At 42.2% G+C, this 16,411-nt stretch overlaps 1 protein-coding gene across 3 annotated transcripts in view; it reads left to right on the top strand.

Moving 5' to 3' along the window:
* Positions 1 to 16,411, top strand: part of EIF2B3 (eukaryotic translation initiation factor 2B subunit gamma) — a 129,961-nt gene that overhangs the window by 60,494 nt on the left and 53,056 nt on the right. For 2 of the 3 annotated variants that reach the window (XM_002750746.6, XM_078331555.1), the window contains exon 6: positions 14,920 to 15,009. The exons of the other annotated variant lie outside the window; for it this stretch is intronic. In XM_002750746.6, the coding sequence (XP_002750792.1) occupies positions 14,920 to 15,009 (90 nt within the window). The remainder of the gene's footprint in view (positions 1 to 14,919; positions 15,010 to 16,411) is intronic. 3 annotated transcript variants of the gene reach the window in all.

Raw genomic sequence — 16,411 nt, 5'->3', positions numbered from 1 at the left:
TATTTCTTACTTGGAGAGGCATTACATGTAGTCAGAAAGAATGTTATTGATAGAGAGAGCTTGTAACTGAAAATTCAGGTATGGAGAATTTGCAATCTAGTCTCGAGACCAACTGTATAACCTTGAGCAAATAACTTTATTTCTCTAAACCTCAGTTTCCCCAGCTGAAATTGGCTTAGTTGGTCCTTAAAGAACCTCCCACTCCAGATCTAAAATTTCTGCTTTATTTCTGACAGACATGTGTTTTTAATAGTTCATAAATAAAAGACATTCGTGCCAAATATTTAATAAGAAAATCATGTAGCTTTTCCCCAATGTTATATTGTTTTCTTTTGAATAGTTGTCAAGCTTTTTTACTGGAAGAGTAATGAAAATATTAAAACAAGCTCCTAAAGGATATCTTTAAAATGGAATAAAATGTTCACAAGGTCATCTTGGAAGGTTTAGACATTTATATCTGGGGAGTCAAGGACTTCAGTCAAGACCTCAAAGATCCTGGCCAGATCTGTATGTCTGGGACTACAGATGATGAGAAATGGTTTAAACCCTTGATTATTTTCCCAGTGGTGTGGAAGTCTTGAGATACTATTCATGTAAATTAGTACTTCACTGCTGCTAGCCAGACCTAATTCCCAAAATGCCTCTCTAATTTGCAGTTTGGGGTGGGCGTGAGTCCAGAAGGGCAGAAGGACTTGTGGAAGTTAGGATCACAAACCTTTTCTAAGGTGTCTTGTCCAGTGTATTCTTACTCTTCTGTACTTTTAATTTACTTCTATAAAATGATAAGGCTATAAGAGAACCCATGTTAATAACATTAAGTCTTTTCTTTGGAACTGGCTATATAGACTTCAGAGAGAAATCTTCCAATCTCCTGCCTGGGTGGGTAAAAGCTGTGCTGCCAATTCCTGATCATTTTAGGGCTCCTGAGATACAAATCAAGTTGCTTCTTAGCTTTCCTTATAGCTGGTTTAGGATTACGCTTTCTTGAATATGCTAAGTCTGTTACCACTACCATCCTTCTGTTTTCCAGCTTCCAAAATTTTGTTGTCTCTTCTTGCTCTTCTTGTGGTCTTTGTTCTTGTAGATTTATTTCTTAAAAAAAAAAAAAAAAATTTCATGCTGACACTTTAATGAGTTTGCAGAAGGAGGATGTTAACCCATCTTTACCCAGAATCCTGTTCCCTTTATTTCAGTCTGTCATCTTTACCCAGAATCCTGTTCCCTTCATTTCAATCTCATATCTTTCTAGACCCTTACTACTACGACTCCTACCATCTCTCTTTTCTCTCCCCGTGCCCCTTTCTCCTGCACATTTCCTTCTTCATCCAATCTAGATCCTGCGCCTTCAGGCATTTCTCTCCATGTCCAGAGTCTTCAGGAGAAATATTATGCATGGTTTCAAATTGGCAACCCTATAAATTCATGGCTCCTATCTTAGCTGAACCCTCAGAATTACTCTGCATTCTTACATTTGTCCTGGACCAACTTTCCACTCCTCTCAGATGCTGTTCTCTACTATCACCACTCTCCTGCCAAAATATGACCCTGCTAATTTCCCCAGCTACCCCTATCCATGACTTTGTCTTTATTCAGACCCACCTTCAATTCCTTCCCTCCAGCATTAAAAGAAGTTTGGGACCAGTCCCTTAATTTGCCTTTTACTCCTTTTCCTCTGCCACTCCTGGAACCTTTCTCCATTAGTTTTTTCAACACTCTTCAGAATTTTCAACTTTGCTCTCTACTGTCTCTTTACCCCAAACCTATAAGTACATTGCTTATAGAATAAAGCACAAATTCCTAAAGCCCTCAGTTATCTAACCATGCTTACCCTTCCAGCCTTATATCTCATCTTTCTCTAACACAATCCCGTTCTCAACATTCTGTCAGTAACTATGGAGAGTTGCTTATGATTTTCTTAGCTTCTGCATTCCTTTTAATGCCTTTGTCCTTTTACTTTCACCATTCCTGGTACTCCTTCAGCCAAAGTTACGCTTCTCTCCCTGGCCAAATACCCATTTTTCTTTCAAGACAGCTCAAATACCATTTTTCTGTGAAGCCTTTTCTAATCTTTCCTGTCATAGGCAGAACTGTGCTTCCTTTGTGCTCCCTTATATATTGAAGAGAGTTCTGTGGTAACATCTATAACCCTCTATTGCTCTGGATTATAAGTTACATGAGGATAGTGGTTGTATTTTGTCTTTGTAGACCTAAGGTCTAATATATGGCCTGACATGTAATAGGATCCCAATAAATTTGTTGGAAGAGGACATTAATGGAGCCAAAGTATCATCTTGTGTTTGAATGTGCTCTGGCAGCAGAGTCATTATGGGCAGAGCAGAGACCTCTTAATCTTGTGTATTGGAGAAAGGCCTGGAACAGCATTATTTGCACCACATTCTTCTGATCAAAGCAGTCACAAGCCCAGCCCCGAATCATGAGATGGCAAAATAGACTCTACCTCATGATGGGAAGAGATACAAAGTCACTTTACAAAAGGATGTGGGTACAGAGAGGGGAATAATGATGTCCATTTTTAAAACAAACTACTGTAGTTCCAACTACCAAAACATTCTAAGCAGGGAATGACACGATCAAATTTGCTTTCAAAAGATAACTTTGGATGTAATATGGAGAAGGGATTGGAGTTAGGTAAGAGAGGATGCAGAGAGACCAAGTAAGGAAAGGTATTATAGTAATCCAGGTAAGAAGTGATGGTAATTTGGACTAGGGTATTGACAGTGGAGTTGGAGAAAAGTAGATAAATTAGAGAAGGATTTAGCAGGTAAAATCTGAGGACTTCCTTTTTGAACCTTGGGGTTGAGAGGTGGAGTGGTGTGAAAAATGACTCAGATTTCAGGTTTGAGCAACAGAATAATGAGATACGGAGCCCTAGGTTTGTGGCAGTGAGATCCAAAGTTCATTTAGGGATCCAGGAAAAGCTGTAAAGAGGAAGTCATGTATAGACTTGGTACTAAGAGGATAGGACTATGCTTCAGATATAAATTTGTAAGCATTAATATATAGATGTCAACTTAGTGTCTTGCATATACCTGGTACTCAGGAGAAAGTTATTTACCCAGCTGTTGAACTTCAAGGATGGGGAATGTCTGAGCAAGGTTTGGTTTTTTTGTTTTTTTGAGACAAGTCTCACTCTGTCACCAGGCTGGAGAGCAGTGGCACCATCATAGCTCACTGCAACCTCTGCCTCCAGGTTCAAGCAATTTTCCTGCCTCAGCCTCCTGAGTAGCTGGTACTACAGGCACATGCCACCATGCCCAACTAATTTTTGTATTTTGATTGATTGATTGAGACAGAGTCTCACTCTGTAACCCAGGCTGGAGTATGGTGGCACAGTCTCGGCTCCCTGCTACCTGTGGCTCCTGGGTTCAAGTGATTCTCCTGCCTCAGCCTCCTGAGTAGCTAGGATTACAGGCACGTATCACCATGCCAGCTAATTTTTGTATTTTTAGTAGAGACAGGGTTTCACCATGTTGGCCAGGATGGTCTCCATCTCTTGACATCATGATCTGCCTGCCTCAGCCTCCCAAAGTGCTGGGATCACAGGCATGAGCCAGCCACCGTGCCCAGCCGCAAGGTTGTTTTTTGTTTGTTTTGTTTTTTGTTTTTTTGTTTTTGAGACAGAGTTTCACTCTTACTGTGAAAACCTTGCCGGGTGCAGTGGCTCACGCCTATAATCCCAGCATTTTGGGAGGCCGAGTGGGGTAGATCACCTGAGGTTAGGAGTTCAAGACCAGCCTGACCAACATGGTGAACCCCCGTCTCTACTACATACAAAAAATTAGCCAGGTGTGCTGGTGCAGGATTGTAATCCCAGCTACTTGGAAGGCTGAGGCAGGAGAATCGCTTGAACCTGGGAGACTGAGGTTGCAGTGAGCCTAGATTGCACGACTGCACACCAAGCTGAGCAACAAGAGTGAAACTCCGTCTCAAAAAAAAAAAAAACAAAACCAAAAAAATCTTTTAAATTTAGTATAACTCTAGCCATGCAGAACCTGAAGCCAAGCTTTGAAGCATTAACTCCTGAGTGATCCTTCACTGAACCTTTGCCGTGACCATCTCCTACACAACCAGCTTGGAACCGGGCCTGAAGACAGTAGGAATATTGCTTGGTGTACTTGGGAGAATTCTGGTCAACGCTGTCACAAGGCCAGCCAAGATTCATAACATGAGAAAATAGACTCTGCCTCATGATGGGCATGACCTGCTGGAAAGTCATAGGCTAGACCAGGGAGACTAGAGTGGAGTGCAAATTTATGTCAGTTCTCACCTGGTGTTGTATGGGCCAGGCAGCTTAGAGGGATAACTTGAGAGATATAACTCTCTTTCTTGGGTTTGTCTTCGAGTAGGAGCTTCTTGTCAGTGGTGTTGTGCAGATTGCTTTCTTGAGCACCTCTTGGGAGTGAGAGGCTTTTAGATCTCAGCAGGTTCTGGCATGCTGGGTTGAGATGGGTGAGGGTGAACAGCAGTGTGATTCTGCCTAGGAATGCTTTGCTGACTCCTGTGTTACTTATTAGATATGTGGCTTTCATTAGTCTATGTAATGGTTAGTTTTATATATCAATTTTGCTAGTCTGTAGTACCCATTTATTCTATCAAACACTAAGTTTTTGCTATGAAGGTATTTTTTTACGTAATTAATATCAACAATCTATTGATTTTAAGTAAGAAAGTTTATCTTGGCTAATCTGGGTTGGCCTCATCCAATTAGTTAAAATGCCTTTAAATCTAATCAAATAAAAGAACTAATTCCAAATACAGAACCAATTCAGCAAACCCATCTTTAAGGTTCTGTTTTTTCTAGGACCACTTCTAGTAGCAATTTTTATATCAATCAGAGAAAAAGAAATGCTATGAGTCATAGAGAATAAAGGATTTATTACACAATTATGGAAGCTAGTAGAGTAGTATATGTATGCTGTTGTTTCTGTGTCTAGTGTTGACCCGGAAATCACTATCAGTCAGCTGGACCATCAGTCAGAAAGGAAAGCTGGATGTGAACAAGAACAAGAACAAACACGGACCTGCAAGGTCACTTAAAAACTGGACCTGGAGTAGCACTAGGAACCCTTAAGAATCCTTCCACTGTTGGTGGTCTCTGCTGCTTTGAGTCCAGGGTTTTCACCTAAACACAGCTGCTTTTCTTGGAGAAGGCCTGAGCACCTCAGGGCTATGGTGTCATAGCCTACCCTGCTGAACAGGCAGACCTCTAGTTTGATAACTCCATATGCACTCCTAACAATCAAGAATCTGTTGTTCCTACCACTTACAGTGCAACCAAGATCAGGCATTGGGATGGTATGGCTAATGCCTTCCTGTGTAGTGGCTACCAGATAGCCACAACACAGGTCCTTGCCCCAGCATCTCTCATTAAAATTATAGATAGAGGCCGGGCACGGTGGCTCATGCCTATAATCCCAGCACTTTGGGAGGCCGAGGCAGGCAGATCGTGAGGTCAAGAGATCAAGACCATCCTGACCAACATGGTGAAACCCCGTCTCTACTAAAAAAAAATACAAAAATTAGCTGGGCATGGTGGCACGTGCCTGTAGTTCCAGCTACTTGGGAGGCTGAGGCAGGAGAATTGCTTGAATCTGGGAGGTGGAGGTTGCAGTGAGCCAAGATCGCGCCACTGCACTCCAGCCTGGCACCTGGTGACAAAGAGAGACTCTGTCTCAAAAAAAAATTTTTTTAAAAAGAGAAAAAAATTATAGATAGCTAGTAAGTAATAGCCACAGGTCATTCTCTTTTCCCTAGTTCTGAGCAAACTTAATTATTTCAAGCATATCTTGGTCTCTAGTTTCTTCTAAATTGCAGTGAATAGGGCGTAGTGAATTAGCTCTGATTCTTTTAGTGGGAGAGAAGATGGTTCTTTTTGGAACATGTTTAAGATTGCCAAATAAAGTAAAAGGTGATTATCTGAAGGTCTTCAAATAAATGAGTTGTTTATGTTGTTGCATTGAACACTGCAAGATGGTTAAGTTACTGTAGGAGGCTTTTACCCTCATCAGAATTGTTGTCTCTGGTTTTATGAGTAACTGTTTCAAGCTCCACTTTCACTGGTATCTGAATTCAGAAGCCATCCATGACATTTCCTTTACTGTTAGCATTCATATTGATGCAAAGAGAAGCCTGGGATAAAATTAAGCTTCTCTTGTATTTGGCATTTTTGTTCAACTGAGTTTTCTTCATTCTGTTCTCACCCAGTACTATTCTTTGGTCCCCAAACTTTGAACTTAGCGTGGTTTGGAAAAAGTCATTCTGTGCAGCCTTATAAGCTGGCAGCACGCATTCAGTTTTGTTTTTTGGGTTTTTTTCTTTTCTTTTTTTTTTTTTTTTTTTTTTTTTGAGTCTTCCTCTGTCACCCAGGCTGGAGTGCAGTGGCATGATCTTAGCTCACTGCAACCTCCATCTCCCAGTTTCATGCAATTCTCCTACCTCGGCCTCCCGAGTAGCTGGGATGACAAGTGTGTGCCACCATGCCTGGCTAATTTTTTTTGCAGTTTTAGTAGAGAGAGGGTTTTGCCATGTTGGCTAGGCTGGTCTCAAAGTCCTGACCTCAGGTGATTAATCCACCTCAGCCTCCCAAATTGCTGGGATTATGACATGAGCTACCATGCCTGGCCAACACACTCAGTTTAAATTAGTGATGACTTTCCTTCCTCCTTTACTGAGTCACTGTGGACTGTATCAGCGTGCACACCAGTTCTCCCACTAGGCTAGAAATTCTTCAGGTCTCATTCACAGCAGTGCTGTGAAAATCAAAATATGTTTATACAGGGTGTCTATATAAACATCTAGATGGGTTTCAGTTTTTCACCATTCAGCTACTATAAACTGCTTCTTTGCCTATGAGCTCTTTTCTACCCACCCTTCTAGGAACTGAGCATTGTACAATGAGCATATTTGGGAATAGAACTCCCAGTTGGCTTCTGCTATACTTATGCAATGAGCAGGATACGAACAACTCAGTTCCTCCCACACACATGATGATGCTGGGAATGGGGAAGAAGGGAGCAGACCTCAAGAATATTTGGCATTGCTCTGAGGCTGGGGACCTTTGTAGATTTGAAGGGAGTGAGGATCTGAAAATCCCTTGAGATCTTTTGGGGGAAAATTAAAGATCTTGTCAACTAAAAACCTTTTTTTAGAGTCACTACGAGCTTTGGACATTTAAAGTACTAATTTTGTCATTCATGGACATATTTTCTTCTTTCATGGCTGCCTTTCTGAACTGCCTTTTTTATTCCCTAGCTCTGTAGTTCACAGATGTTTTGTTTTGTACAATGTTCATGGTGCATACATCTTTGTGTTCAGTTTTCTTTAAATTAAAGTAAATCTCAGAAAAGTTCAAAGTATGCAGTCCTGCATAATCTCATGGACCAGTGGCTGTGTGGGTAGTCTTTCTTACAGCTTCCCTAGAGGTCCTAAAGCTTTGTCCCTGACATACAGTATGCGTTGTTAATATTTGGAACAAACTTTGATAAGTAAACATTGAAACACAGATACAGCTTGATTCTTGAACTCCTTGACATTTAAAAGTAATCTTCCCAAAGCAGGCAGCTGCTTCTTTGGGAACTTTTTTTTTTTTTTTGAAGAGAGGGTCTCTTTTCTGTTGTTGCTCAGGCTGGAGTGCAGTGGTGTGTTCATGGCTCACAGCAGCCTCGAACTCCTTGGCTCAAACAGTCCTCCCACCTCAGACGCCCAAGTAGCTGGGACCACAGGCACATGCCACCATGCCTGGCTATATTTTTATTTTTATTTTTTAACCTACTCATGACACATAATATTTCTTTACTTTTTGTATAGATGAGATTTCCTTATGTTGCCCAGGCTGGTCTTGAACTCCTGAGCTTAAATGTTAGGATTTTATAAATTTTATAATTTTATAATTTTATTTCTCAAAAATTAAAAATTTTGAACCTCAAAGACCCTATTAAGATAACGAGGGTCGGGTACAGTGGCTCACGCCTGTAATCCCAGCATTTCGGGAGGCCAAACCAGGCAGATCGCTTGAACTAGGAGTTCAAGACCAGCCTAGGGAACATGGCAAAACCCGTCTCTGCAAAGAAAATGCAAAAATTAGCCAAGTATGGTGTCACATGCCTAGTCCCAGCTATTCAGGAGGCTGATGAGGGAGGATCACCTGAGGTTGAGGCAGCAGTGAGCTGTGATCATGCCACAGCACTCCAGCCTGGGTGACAGAGTGAGACCCTGCCTCAGAAAAAAAAATAAAAATAAGAGGCCAGGCCCAGTGGCTCATGCCTATAATCCCAGCAATTTGGGAGTCCAAGGCAGGAGGATCACTTAAAGCCAGGAGTTTGAGAAGAGCCTGGGCAACAAAGTGAGACCCTGTCTCTATAACAGGTCTTAAAGGGTCCAGTCATGGTGGCTCACACCTGTAATTCCAGCACTTTGGAAGGCCCAGGCGGGCGGATCACCTGAGGTCAGGAGTTTAAGACCAGCCTGGCCAATATGGCAAAACTCCATCTCTATGAAAAATACAAAAATTAGCTGGATGTGGTGGTGGGCGCCTGTAATCTCAGCTCCTTGGGAGGCTGAGGCAAGAGAATCACTTGAACCCGGGAGGTGGAAGTTGCAGTGAACTGAGATCACACCATTGCACTGTAGGGTGACAAGAGCGAAACTCTGTCTCAAAAAAAAAACTTTTTTTTTCTTTTAATTAGCCAGGTGTGCCACAAGCCTTCTGTAGTCCCACCTCCTTGGGAAACTGAGGCAGTAGGATCACTTGAGCCCAGGAGTTCTGGGCTGCAGTTTTGATCATGCCTGGGTGAAGTGAGACCCTATCTCTGAGAAAAGAAGGAAATGAAAAGATAACTCTGCCAACTCAAAAAGATCACTAACAACCTAATTTCAAAATAGGCAAAAGATTGAATGAACATTTTACCAAAGAAGATACACAAATGACTAACAAGTACATAACAAGATCCTCAACATCATGTCATAGGGAAATGCAGACCAAAACCTTGATGATACCATTTCACACCACTAGAATGGCTACATTTTTTTTTAAAGTAACAGAAAAAGCAAATCTATAGAGACAGAAGGCAGATTAATGATTGCCTGAGATAAGAAAGGGGATTGGGTTTGTATTTTTTTTTATTTCAATTGTTATTTAGACGTGTAAGTATGTTACATGGTATATTATGTGATAGTGAGATTTGGGGTACCATTGAACTCATCACCCATGTAGTGAGCATAGTACAAAAAAAATAAAATAGGTATTTTTTAAAACTCCTGCTGTCTTCCCTCCCTCCCCCATCTTGTATCCTCAATGTCTATTGCTCCCATCTTTTTTTTTTTTTTTTTTTTTTGGAGACAGAGTCTCACTCTGTTGCCCAGACTGGAGTGCAGTGTGCAGTCTTGGCTCACTGAAACCTCCACCTCCTGGGTGCAAACGATTCTCCTGTCTCAGCCTCCTGAGTAGCTGGGATTACAGGCATTTGCCGCCACACCTGGCTAGTTTTTGTACTTTTAGTAGAGATGGGGTTTCACTATGTTGGCCAGACTGGTCTCAAACTCCTAATCTCAAGTGATCCACCTGCCTCAATCTTCCAAAGTTCTGGGATTACAGGTGTTAACCACTGCACCCAGCATATTGTTCCCATCTTAATGTCCATGTGTAGCCAGTGTTTAGCTCTCACTTATAAGGGAGAACATGTGATATCTGGTTTTCTGTTTCTATATTACTTTGCTTAGGATAATGGCCTCCAGCTGTATCCATGTTGCTGCAAAGGACATGATTTTGTTAGTTTTCATATCTGCATAGTATTTCATGATATATATTGTACTACATCCTTTATCCAGTCCACTGTTGATGGACATCTAGGTTGAATCCATGTCTTTGCTATTGTAACTAGTACTGTGATGAACATAGAAGTGCACTTGTCTTTTTGGTAGAACAATTTCTTTTCCTTTGGATATATACCCAGTAATGGATTGCTTTGAATGATAGTTCTAGTTTTAGTTCTTTGAGAAATCTCCAAACTGCTTTCCACAGTGGCTGAACTAATATACATTCCCACCATCAGTGTATAAACATTTCTGTTTCTCCACAGTCTCACCAGCATCTGTTATTGCTGTTGTTTAATTTTTAATAGTAACCATTCTGGCTGGTATGAAGTAGTATCTCATTGTGGCTTTGATTTGTATTTCTCTGACAATTCGTGATGTTGAGATTTTTTTTTTTGAGATGGAGTTTCGCTTTTGTTACCCAGGCTGGAGTGCAATGGCTCGATCTCGGCTCACCGCAACCTCCGCCTCTTGGGTTCAGGCAATTCTCCTGCCTCAGCCTCCCGAGTAGCTAGGATTACAGGCACGCGCCACCATGCCCAGCTAATTTTTTGTATTTTTAGTAGAGATGGGGTTTCACCATGTTGACCAGGATGGTGTCGATCTCTTGACCTCGTGATCCACCCGCCTTGGCCTCCCAAAGTGCTGGGATTACAGGCTTGAGCCACCACGCCCGGCCGTTGAGAATTTTTTTATGTGTTTGTTGGCCGCCTGTATGTCTTCTTTTGAGAAGTGTCTGTTCATGTCCTTTGCCCACTTTTTAATGGGGTTGTTTTTTGCTTGTTGTTTTAAGTTCCTTATAGATGTTGGATATTACACCTTTGCCAGTTGCATAGTTTGAGAATATTTCCTCCCATTCTGTAGGTTGTCGGTTTACTCTATTGCTAGTTTCTTTTGCTGTGCAGAACCTCTTTAATGAGTTGGAAAGGGGAATGTTTGATTATAAACTGTCAGGCGAGATCTTATTTGAGTAAAAGAAATGTTCTGTAACTGGATTGTTTTATAACTCTGTACATTTTCTAAAAATCATTAAATTGTATGCCTAAAACAGGTAAATTTTATGCTATGTAAATTATACTTCCATAAAGCTGTTTGTTTTTGTTTTTTAAGACATAGGCTAGGTACAATGGCTCATGCCCATAATACAAGCACTTTGAGAGGCCAACGTAGGAATATCGCTTTAGGCTGGGAGCTCAAGACTAGCCTGGGCAACACTGTGAAACCGCATACAAAAATACAAAATTATCCAAGTGTGGCAGCTTGCACCTGTGGTCTTAGCTACTCAGGAGGCTGAGGTGGGAGGATTGCTTGAGCTGAAGAGTTGGAAGCTGCAGTGAGCTAAGATAGTGCCATCGCATTCCAGCCTGGGTGACAAGAGTGAGATCCCATCTGTAAATAAATAAATAAAAATAAAAGACACTAAAAGCAATCAGTCAAATTCAGAACATGGATGTTCTATAAGACAGGTGACCCAATCTAACAGATTAATGGCTTCATAGAGGAGTAAGAAAGGGGAGGTTTTTTTTTTTTTTTTTTGAGATGGAGTCTCACTCTGTCACCAGGCTGGAGTGCAGTGGCATGATCTTGGCTCACTGCAGCCTCTGCCTCCTGGGTTTAAACAATTCTCCTGCCCCAGTCTCCTAAGTAGCTGGGACTACAGGTACACGCCACCAAGCCCAGCTAATTTTTGTATTTTTAGTAGAGATGAAGTTTCACCATGTTGTCCAGGATGGTCTCAATCTCTTGACCTCATGATCCTCCCACCTCAGCCTCTCAAAGTGCTGGGATTACAGGTGTGAGCCACCATGCCCGGCCAGGAATTTTTTTTTTTAAGAGTCAAGGTCTCAGCTAGGCAGGGTGGTCCATGCCTGACATCCTAGCATTTTGGAAGGCCAAGAGAGGGGGATCCTTTGAGCCCAGGAGTTCAAGACCAGCCTGGGCAACATAGTGAGACCCTGTCGACAAATAATTTGAAAAATTAGCAGGGAATGGTGATGCATGCCTGTAGTCCTAGCTACTCAGAAGGTTGAGGCAGGCGAATAGCTTGAGCCGAGGAGCTCGAGGCTACAGTGAGCTGTGATTGCCCCACTTCACTCTAGCCTAGGCAATAGAGCAAGACCCTGTCTCACACAGAGAGAGAGAGAGAGAGAGAGAGATTTCACTCTGTTGCCCAGACTATCCTCAAACTTCTGGGTGTAAGTGATACTCCTGCCCCAGCCTCCTGAGTAGCTGAAACTGTAGGCACACACCACACCACTGCACCTGGCAAGAAAGGGGAAATTTTATGGAATTTTTTTTTTTTTTGAGACAGGGTCTTGCTCTGTTGCCCAGACTGGAGTGCAGTGGTACAGTCATGGCTCACTGCAGCCTCAACCTCTTGGCCTCAGGTGATTCTCCCACCTCACCCCCAACCCAAGTAGCTGAAACTACAGGCATGCACTACCACGCCCAGCTAGTTTTTATAATTTTTGGAGAGACGAGATTTCACCAGGTTGCCCAGGCTGGTCTCAAACTCCTGAGCTCAAGTGATCTGCCCACTGCAGCCTCCCAAAGTGCCACAAATCACATTTGCTACAGTCATACTCAACATTTGCTACAATCTATTCCTTAAGGAATTTCTTAGAAGTTGAGAATTTCAGAACGTTAAACCGGGAAAGTAGCTTTTACTTGCTTCTTCATCCTCATTGTATACATTTATTGACTTGTGTGTGGTATGGGTGTGGGATTCCCAAGTCTCTGACTCTTCTTTTTTCTTTTTCTTTGAGCCAGAGTCTTGCTCTGTCTCCCAGGCTGGAGTGCAGTGGCACAATCTCGGCTTACTGCAACCAATGCCTCCTGGGTTCAAGCAATTCTTCTGCCTCAGCCTCCCGAGTAGCTGGGCTTATAGGCACCTGCCACCACTCCCGGCTAATTTTTTTGTATTTTTAGTAGAGACGAGGTTTCACCATGTTGACCAGGCTGGTGTCAAATGCCTGACCTCGCCATCAGCCCGCCTCAGCCTCCCAAAGTGCAGGGATTACAGGCGTGAGCCACCTAACCCAGCGTCTCTGACTCTTCTATTGCACTTTTCCCAAAAGAATAGAAGCCCAGCATTGTACACCATAACTTCTTGGATAAATTGTTTCTGGGGTATACAGATCCCATGAGAATAATTTTTCTTAAAACTATAAGGCAGCCAGGTGTGGTGACTCATACCTGTAATCCCAGCACTTTGGGAGAAGGCAGGGGGATTGCTTAAGCTCAGGATTTCAAGACCAGCCTGGGCAATATAGCAAGACCTTGTCTCTACTAAAAACAAAAATAAAAAAAATGGCCAGGTGTGGTGGCGCATGCCTGCAGCCCCAGCTGCAGGAGGCTGAGGCAGGAGGATCACTTGAGCCCAGGAGGTAGAGGCTACAGTGAGCTATGATTATGCCACTGCACTCCAGCCTAGGCAAGTGACTGTCTCCAGCCAGAGCAAGATGCTGTTTCTAAAAATGAAAATAACCTGCAGGGCAAGTGGCCGTCTCCAGCCAGAGCAAGATGCTGTCTCTAAAAATGAAAATAACCTACAAAGCAATAAGAGTTAGAAGAAGAACCACAACCAGGCATCTATGACTGGAATCTTCATTTTTTCACTGTACTCCTTCACTGTACTCCTTCCCGTCTCTTCCCTGGGTGTTTATTTTTATTAAATAGAATTACCTCAGACATTACAAGCATGGCATTTTTTACACCTAGGCAGATGCCTTAATTTGACCTAATTTATTTATTTGTTTATTCAACAACTATTTATTGGACATATACTCTGTGTGAGGCACAATGCTAAGTGCTAAGGCTGTGAAGATAAATCTCTGCTTTACTGAATTTCAGTCTAGTGGGAGAGAGAGACAAGGAAATAGAAGTAGTCTGTTTCTTTACTGTATAAGTTATCCAATAGAGGTAGACACCAGATGTTGTGGTAGCACAGACTTCACTGTTGTCAGTGAAGATTCCTAGAGGAAGTGTATCCTGGGATTAGTCCTGAGGAATAAATAAGAGTAGGAAGTTAGGGTTATTCATAGAATTTTACTCCATCTTCTGTGAAGATGAAGAATACATACCAAATCCTGGAGGCAAAAGAAAACATGGCTAAGGTATGGTCTGGGGAAAGCAGGATAATTAGGGTAGAAGCAGGAAAATGTTTGTTCAAAGAATTGTGTGGAAGAATTTATAATAAAGGCCAGGTGTGGTGGCTCACACCTGTAATCCCACCACTCTGGGAGGCTGAGGTGGGTGGATCACTTGAGACCAGAAGTTCGAAACCAGCCTGACCAACATAGTGAAATACTATCTCTACTAAAATACAAAAATTAGTAGGGCATGGTAGTATACAAATGTAGTTTCAGCTACATGGGAGGCTGAGGCACAAGAATTGCTTGAGCCTGGAAGACAAGGTTGCAGTGAGCTGAGATCACACCACTGCACTTTAGCCTGGGCAACAGAGCAAGACTGTTTCCAAAGGAAAAAAAAAAATTAATGATGATTGAATAGAATGAGGTAGATTATCAGTGATATGATGTCTCTCCAGATTTCTTTTCTTTTTTTTTTTTTTTTGAGACGGAGTTTCTCTCTTGTTACCCAGGCTGGTGTGCAATGGCGCGATCTCAGCTCACCGCAATCTCCGCCTCCTGGGCTCAGGCAATTCTCCTGCCTCAGCCTCCTGAGTAGCTGGGATTACAGGCACGCGCCACCATGCCCAGCTAATTTTTTGTATTTTTAGTAGAGATGGGGTTTCACCATGTTGACCAGGATGGTCTCGATCTCTTGACCTTGTGATCCACCCACCTCGGCCTCCCAAAGTGCTGGGATTACAGGCGTGAGCCACTGTGTCCAGCCTCCAGATTTCTTTAGAATCTTGAGAGCCTCAGAAAGTATGCCATAGGATTTCTGGGGAAAAGACATTTTACATGGTAGGATCACGGTTGGGGTCCACTGTCCTAATCTCCCCAGAAAGGGGTATAGGCAGCATGGCTCTGACCCTCATAAACTTATCAGTGCCTACTACCTGATAATAGAATGGAGACCATGTTACCTGATTGTGAGCCCCTTCTTACTTTATTTTTGCAGGCACCCTAGAATACATTTCCACACAGGCCTTGTGGATGCCCACCTCTACTGCTTGAAAAAATACGTTGTGGATTTCCTAATGGAAAATGGGTAAGAAAGAGGGTAGTAGAGTCAAACATACAGTGCTTAACAAGCTACCTTGTGAATCCATTAAATTTTAAATCTTCGTAATTAGATAACCAGTTTCTAAAAATAGCACAATAGCACAGTTCTCATTTTTGTTTTAGAGATGAAATTATGTCATCAACATAATTTTATCTGTACCAGAGTCCCCTGCTTGTATTTTTGCAGCATGTGTTATAATAAATCGGTAAAATAGTTTATAACACTTACAGTAACCCATGATGCCTCTTTCTGTCCAGTTCCAGGCTCTTCTTCCCTCCTTCAACAGGAGCAAGCTCCACAGCCCTTATGCTATTTGTCTCTAATTACATGTTCTTCTCCTAGGCAATTATCCAATAGATAGGCCCTCTTAGCAAAGGGCTAGAGACTTACCACAAAAGAGGAGAAAAAGGAGAGCATGTTTCCCCCCAATTTTAGAAAAGAAACCCACCTCAATGAGTAAACTTTCATGAATGCAGAGAAACAAAATTTGGCACATTTTCTGATTTTTTTTTTTTTTTTTTTTGAGAACAGAATTATAGGACTTAAATACCTTCCAGAGATTGTGTCTGGCAGATCACAGGAACTGGGTTTTCAAAGAGAAAACCCCTTTTGCAGTTGGTCTCAAGGATTTTTTTTTTATAAGAAAAGCAGCTACAGTTCTCAAAGGAACAGGTGGGAAAGATTTAATAACTGCATGGTTAAGAAAAGGAGCAGCTAGATTCCCTTGATGACTGCTGGATAAGTTTGGAAAGTTCGCCAGTGCTATTCAAGGCAGAAACTTACGTAGGTGAACAGATACCACCATAGCAAGTGGTATCTCAGACCATCTGGAGAAAACAATTTGAGAACCTGAGTTTAAATGCTATCTCTGCCTTTGGCTGGTGGACTTGAACATATATCAGAATATTAAGAGGAAGGAGGATTGTTCCTCTGCCCCTTAATGATTTTTCTTTCAGTGTCCTACCCCTTGCCCCCGACAACACTTGCTAAAGTTCCTATGGGGACGCCCATATAGAGCCAATGACAAACCAAATCATTTGGACTTTTAGCTTTCCCAAGGATTGTTTTCTCTCTATTTCCCCTACCAAGGACACTGTTGCCCTGCTCCCTTCTGACCTCTGAAAAATGTTTTCATTCCATCAACATAGGCTTATTAAGCACTCAAGAGGCAATTGTGCTAGAGCAACCATGGGATCAATGATAAATAAACAGATATGGCCCTGCCCTCATAGAAATTATAGCCTAAGCTCCATGGTGGAATGTGGAGACCTTGCTTTTTAGATAGCAGGGTAACTTGTTGTCAAGATCTAGAGGGTGATCCAAGACCTGTTTCTCAATTACCAGTCTGGACTGTTTGTATTCCAAAAATGAAATTAACTCTTGGCCA

This window comes from Callithrix jacchus, chromosome 7, assembly GCF_049354715.1.
Source record: "Callithrix jacchus isolate 240 chromosome 7, calJac240_pri, whole genome shotgun sequence".
In the NCBI taxonomy this organism is placed as follows: domain Eukaryota; kingdom Metazoa; phylum Chordata; class Mammalia; order Primates; family Cebidae; genus Callithrix; species Callithrix jacchus.
Note: the sequence above shows the minus strand (reverse complement) of the source record. Positions and strands in the feature narration are given on the sequence as shown.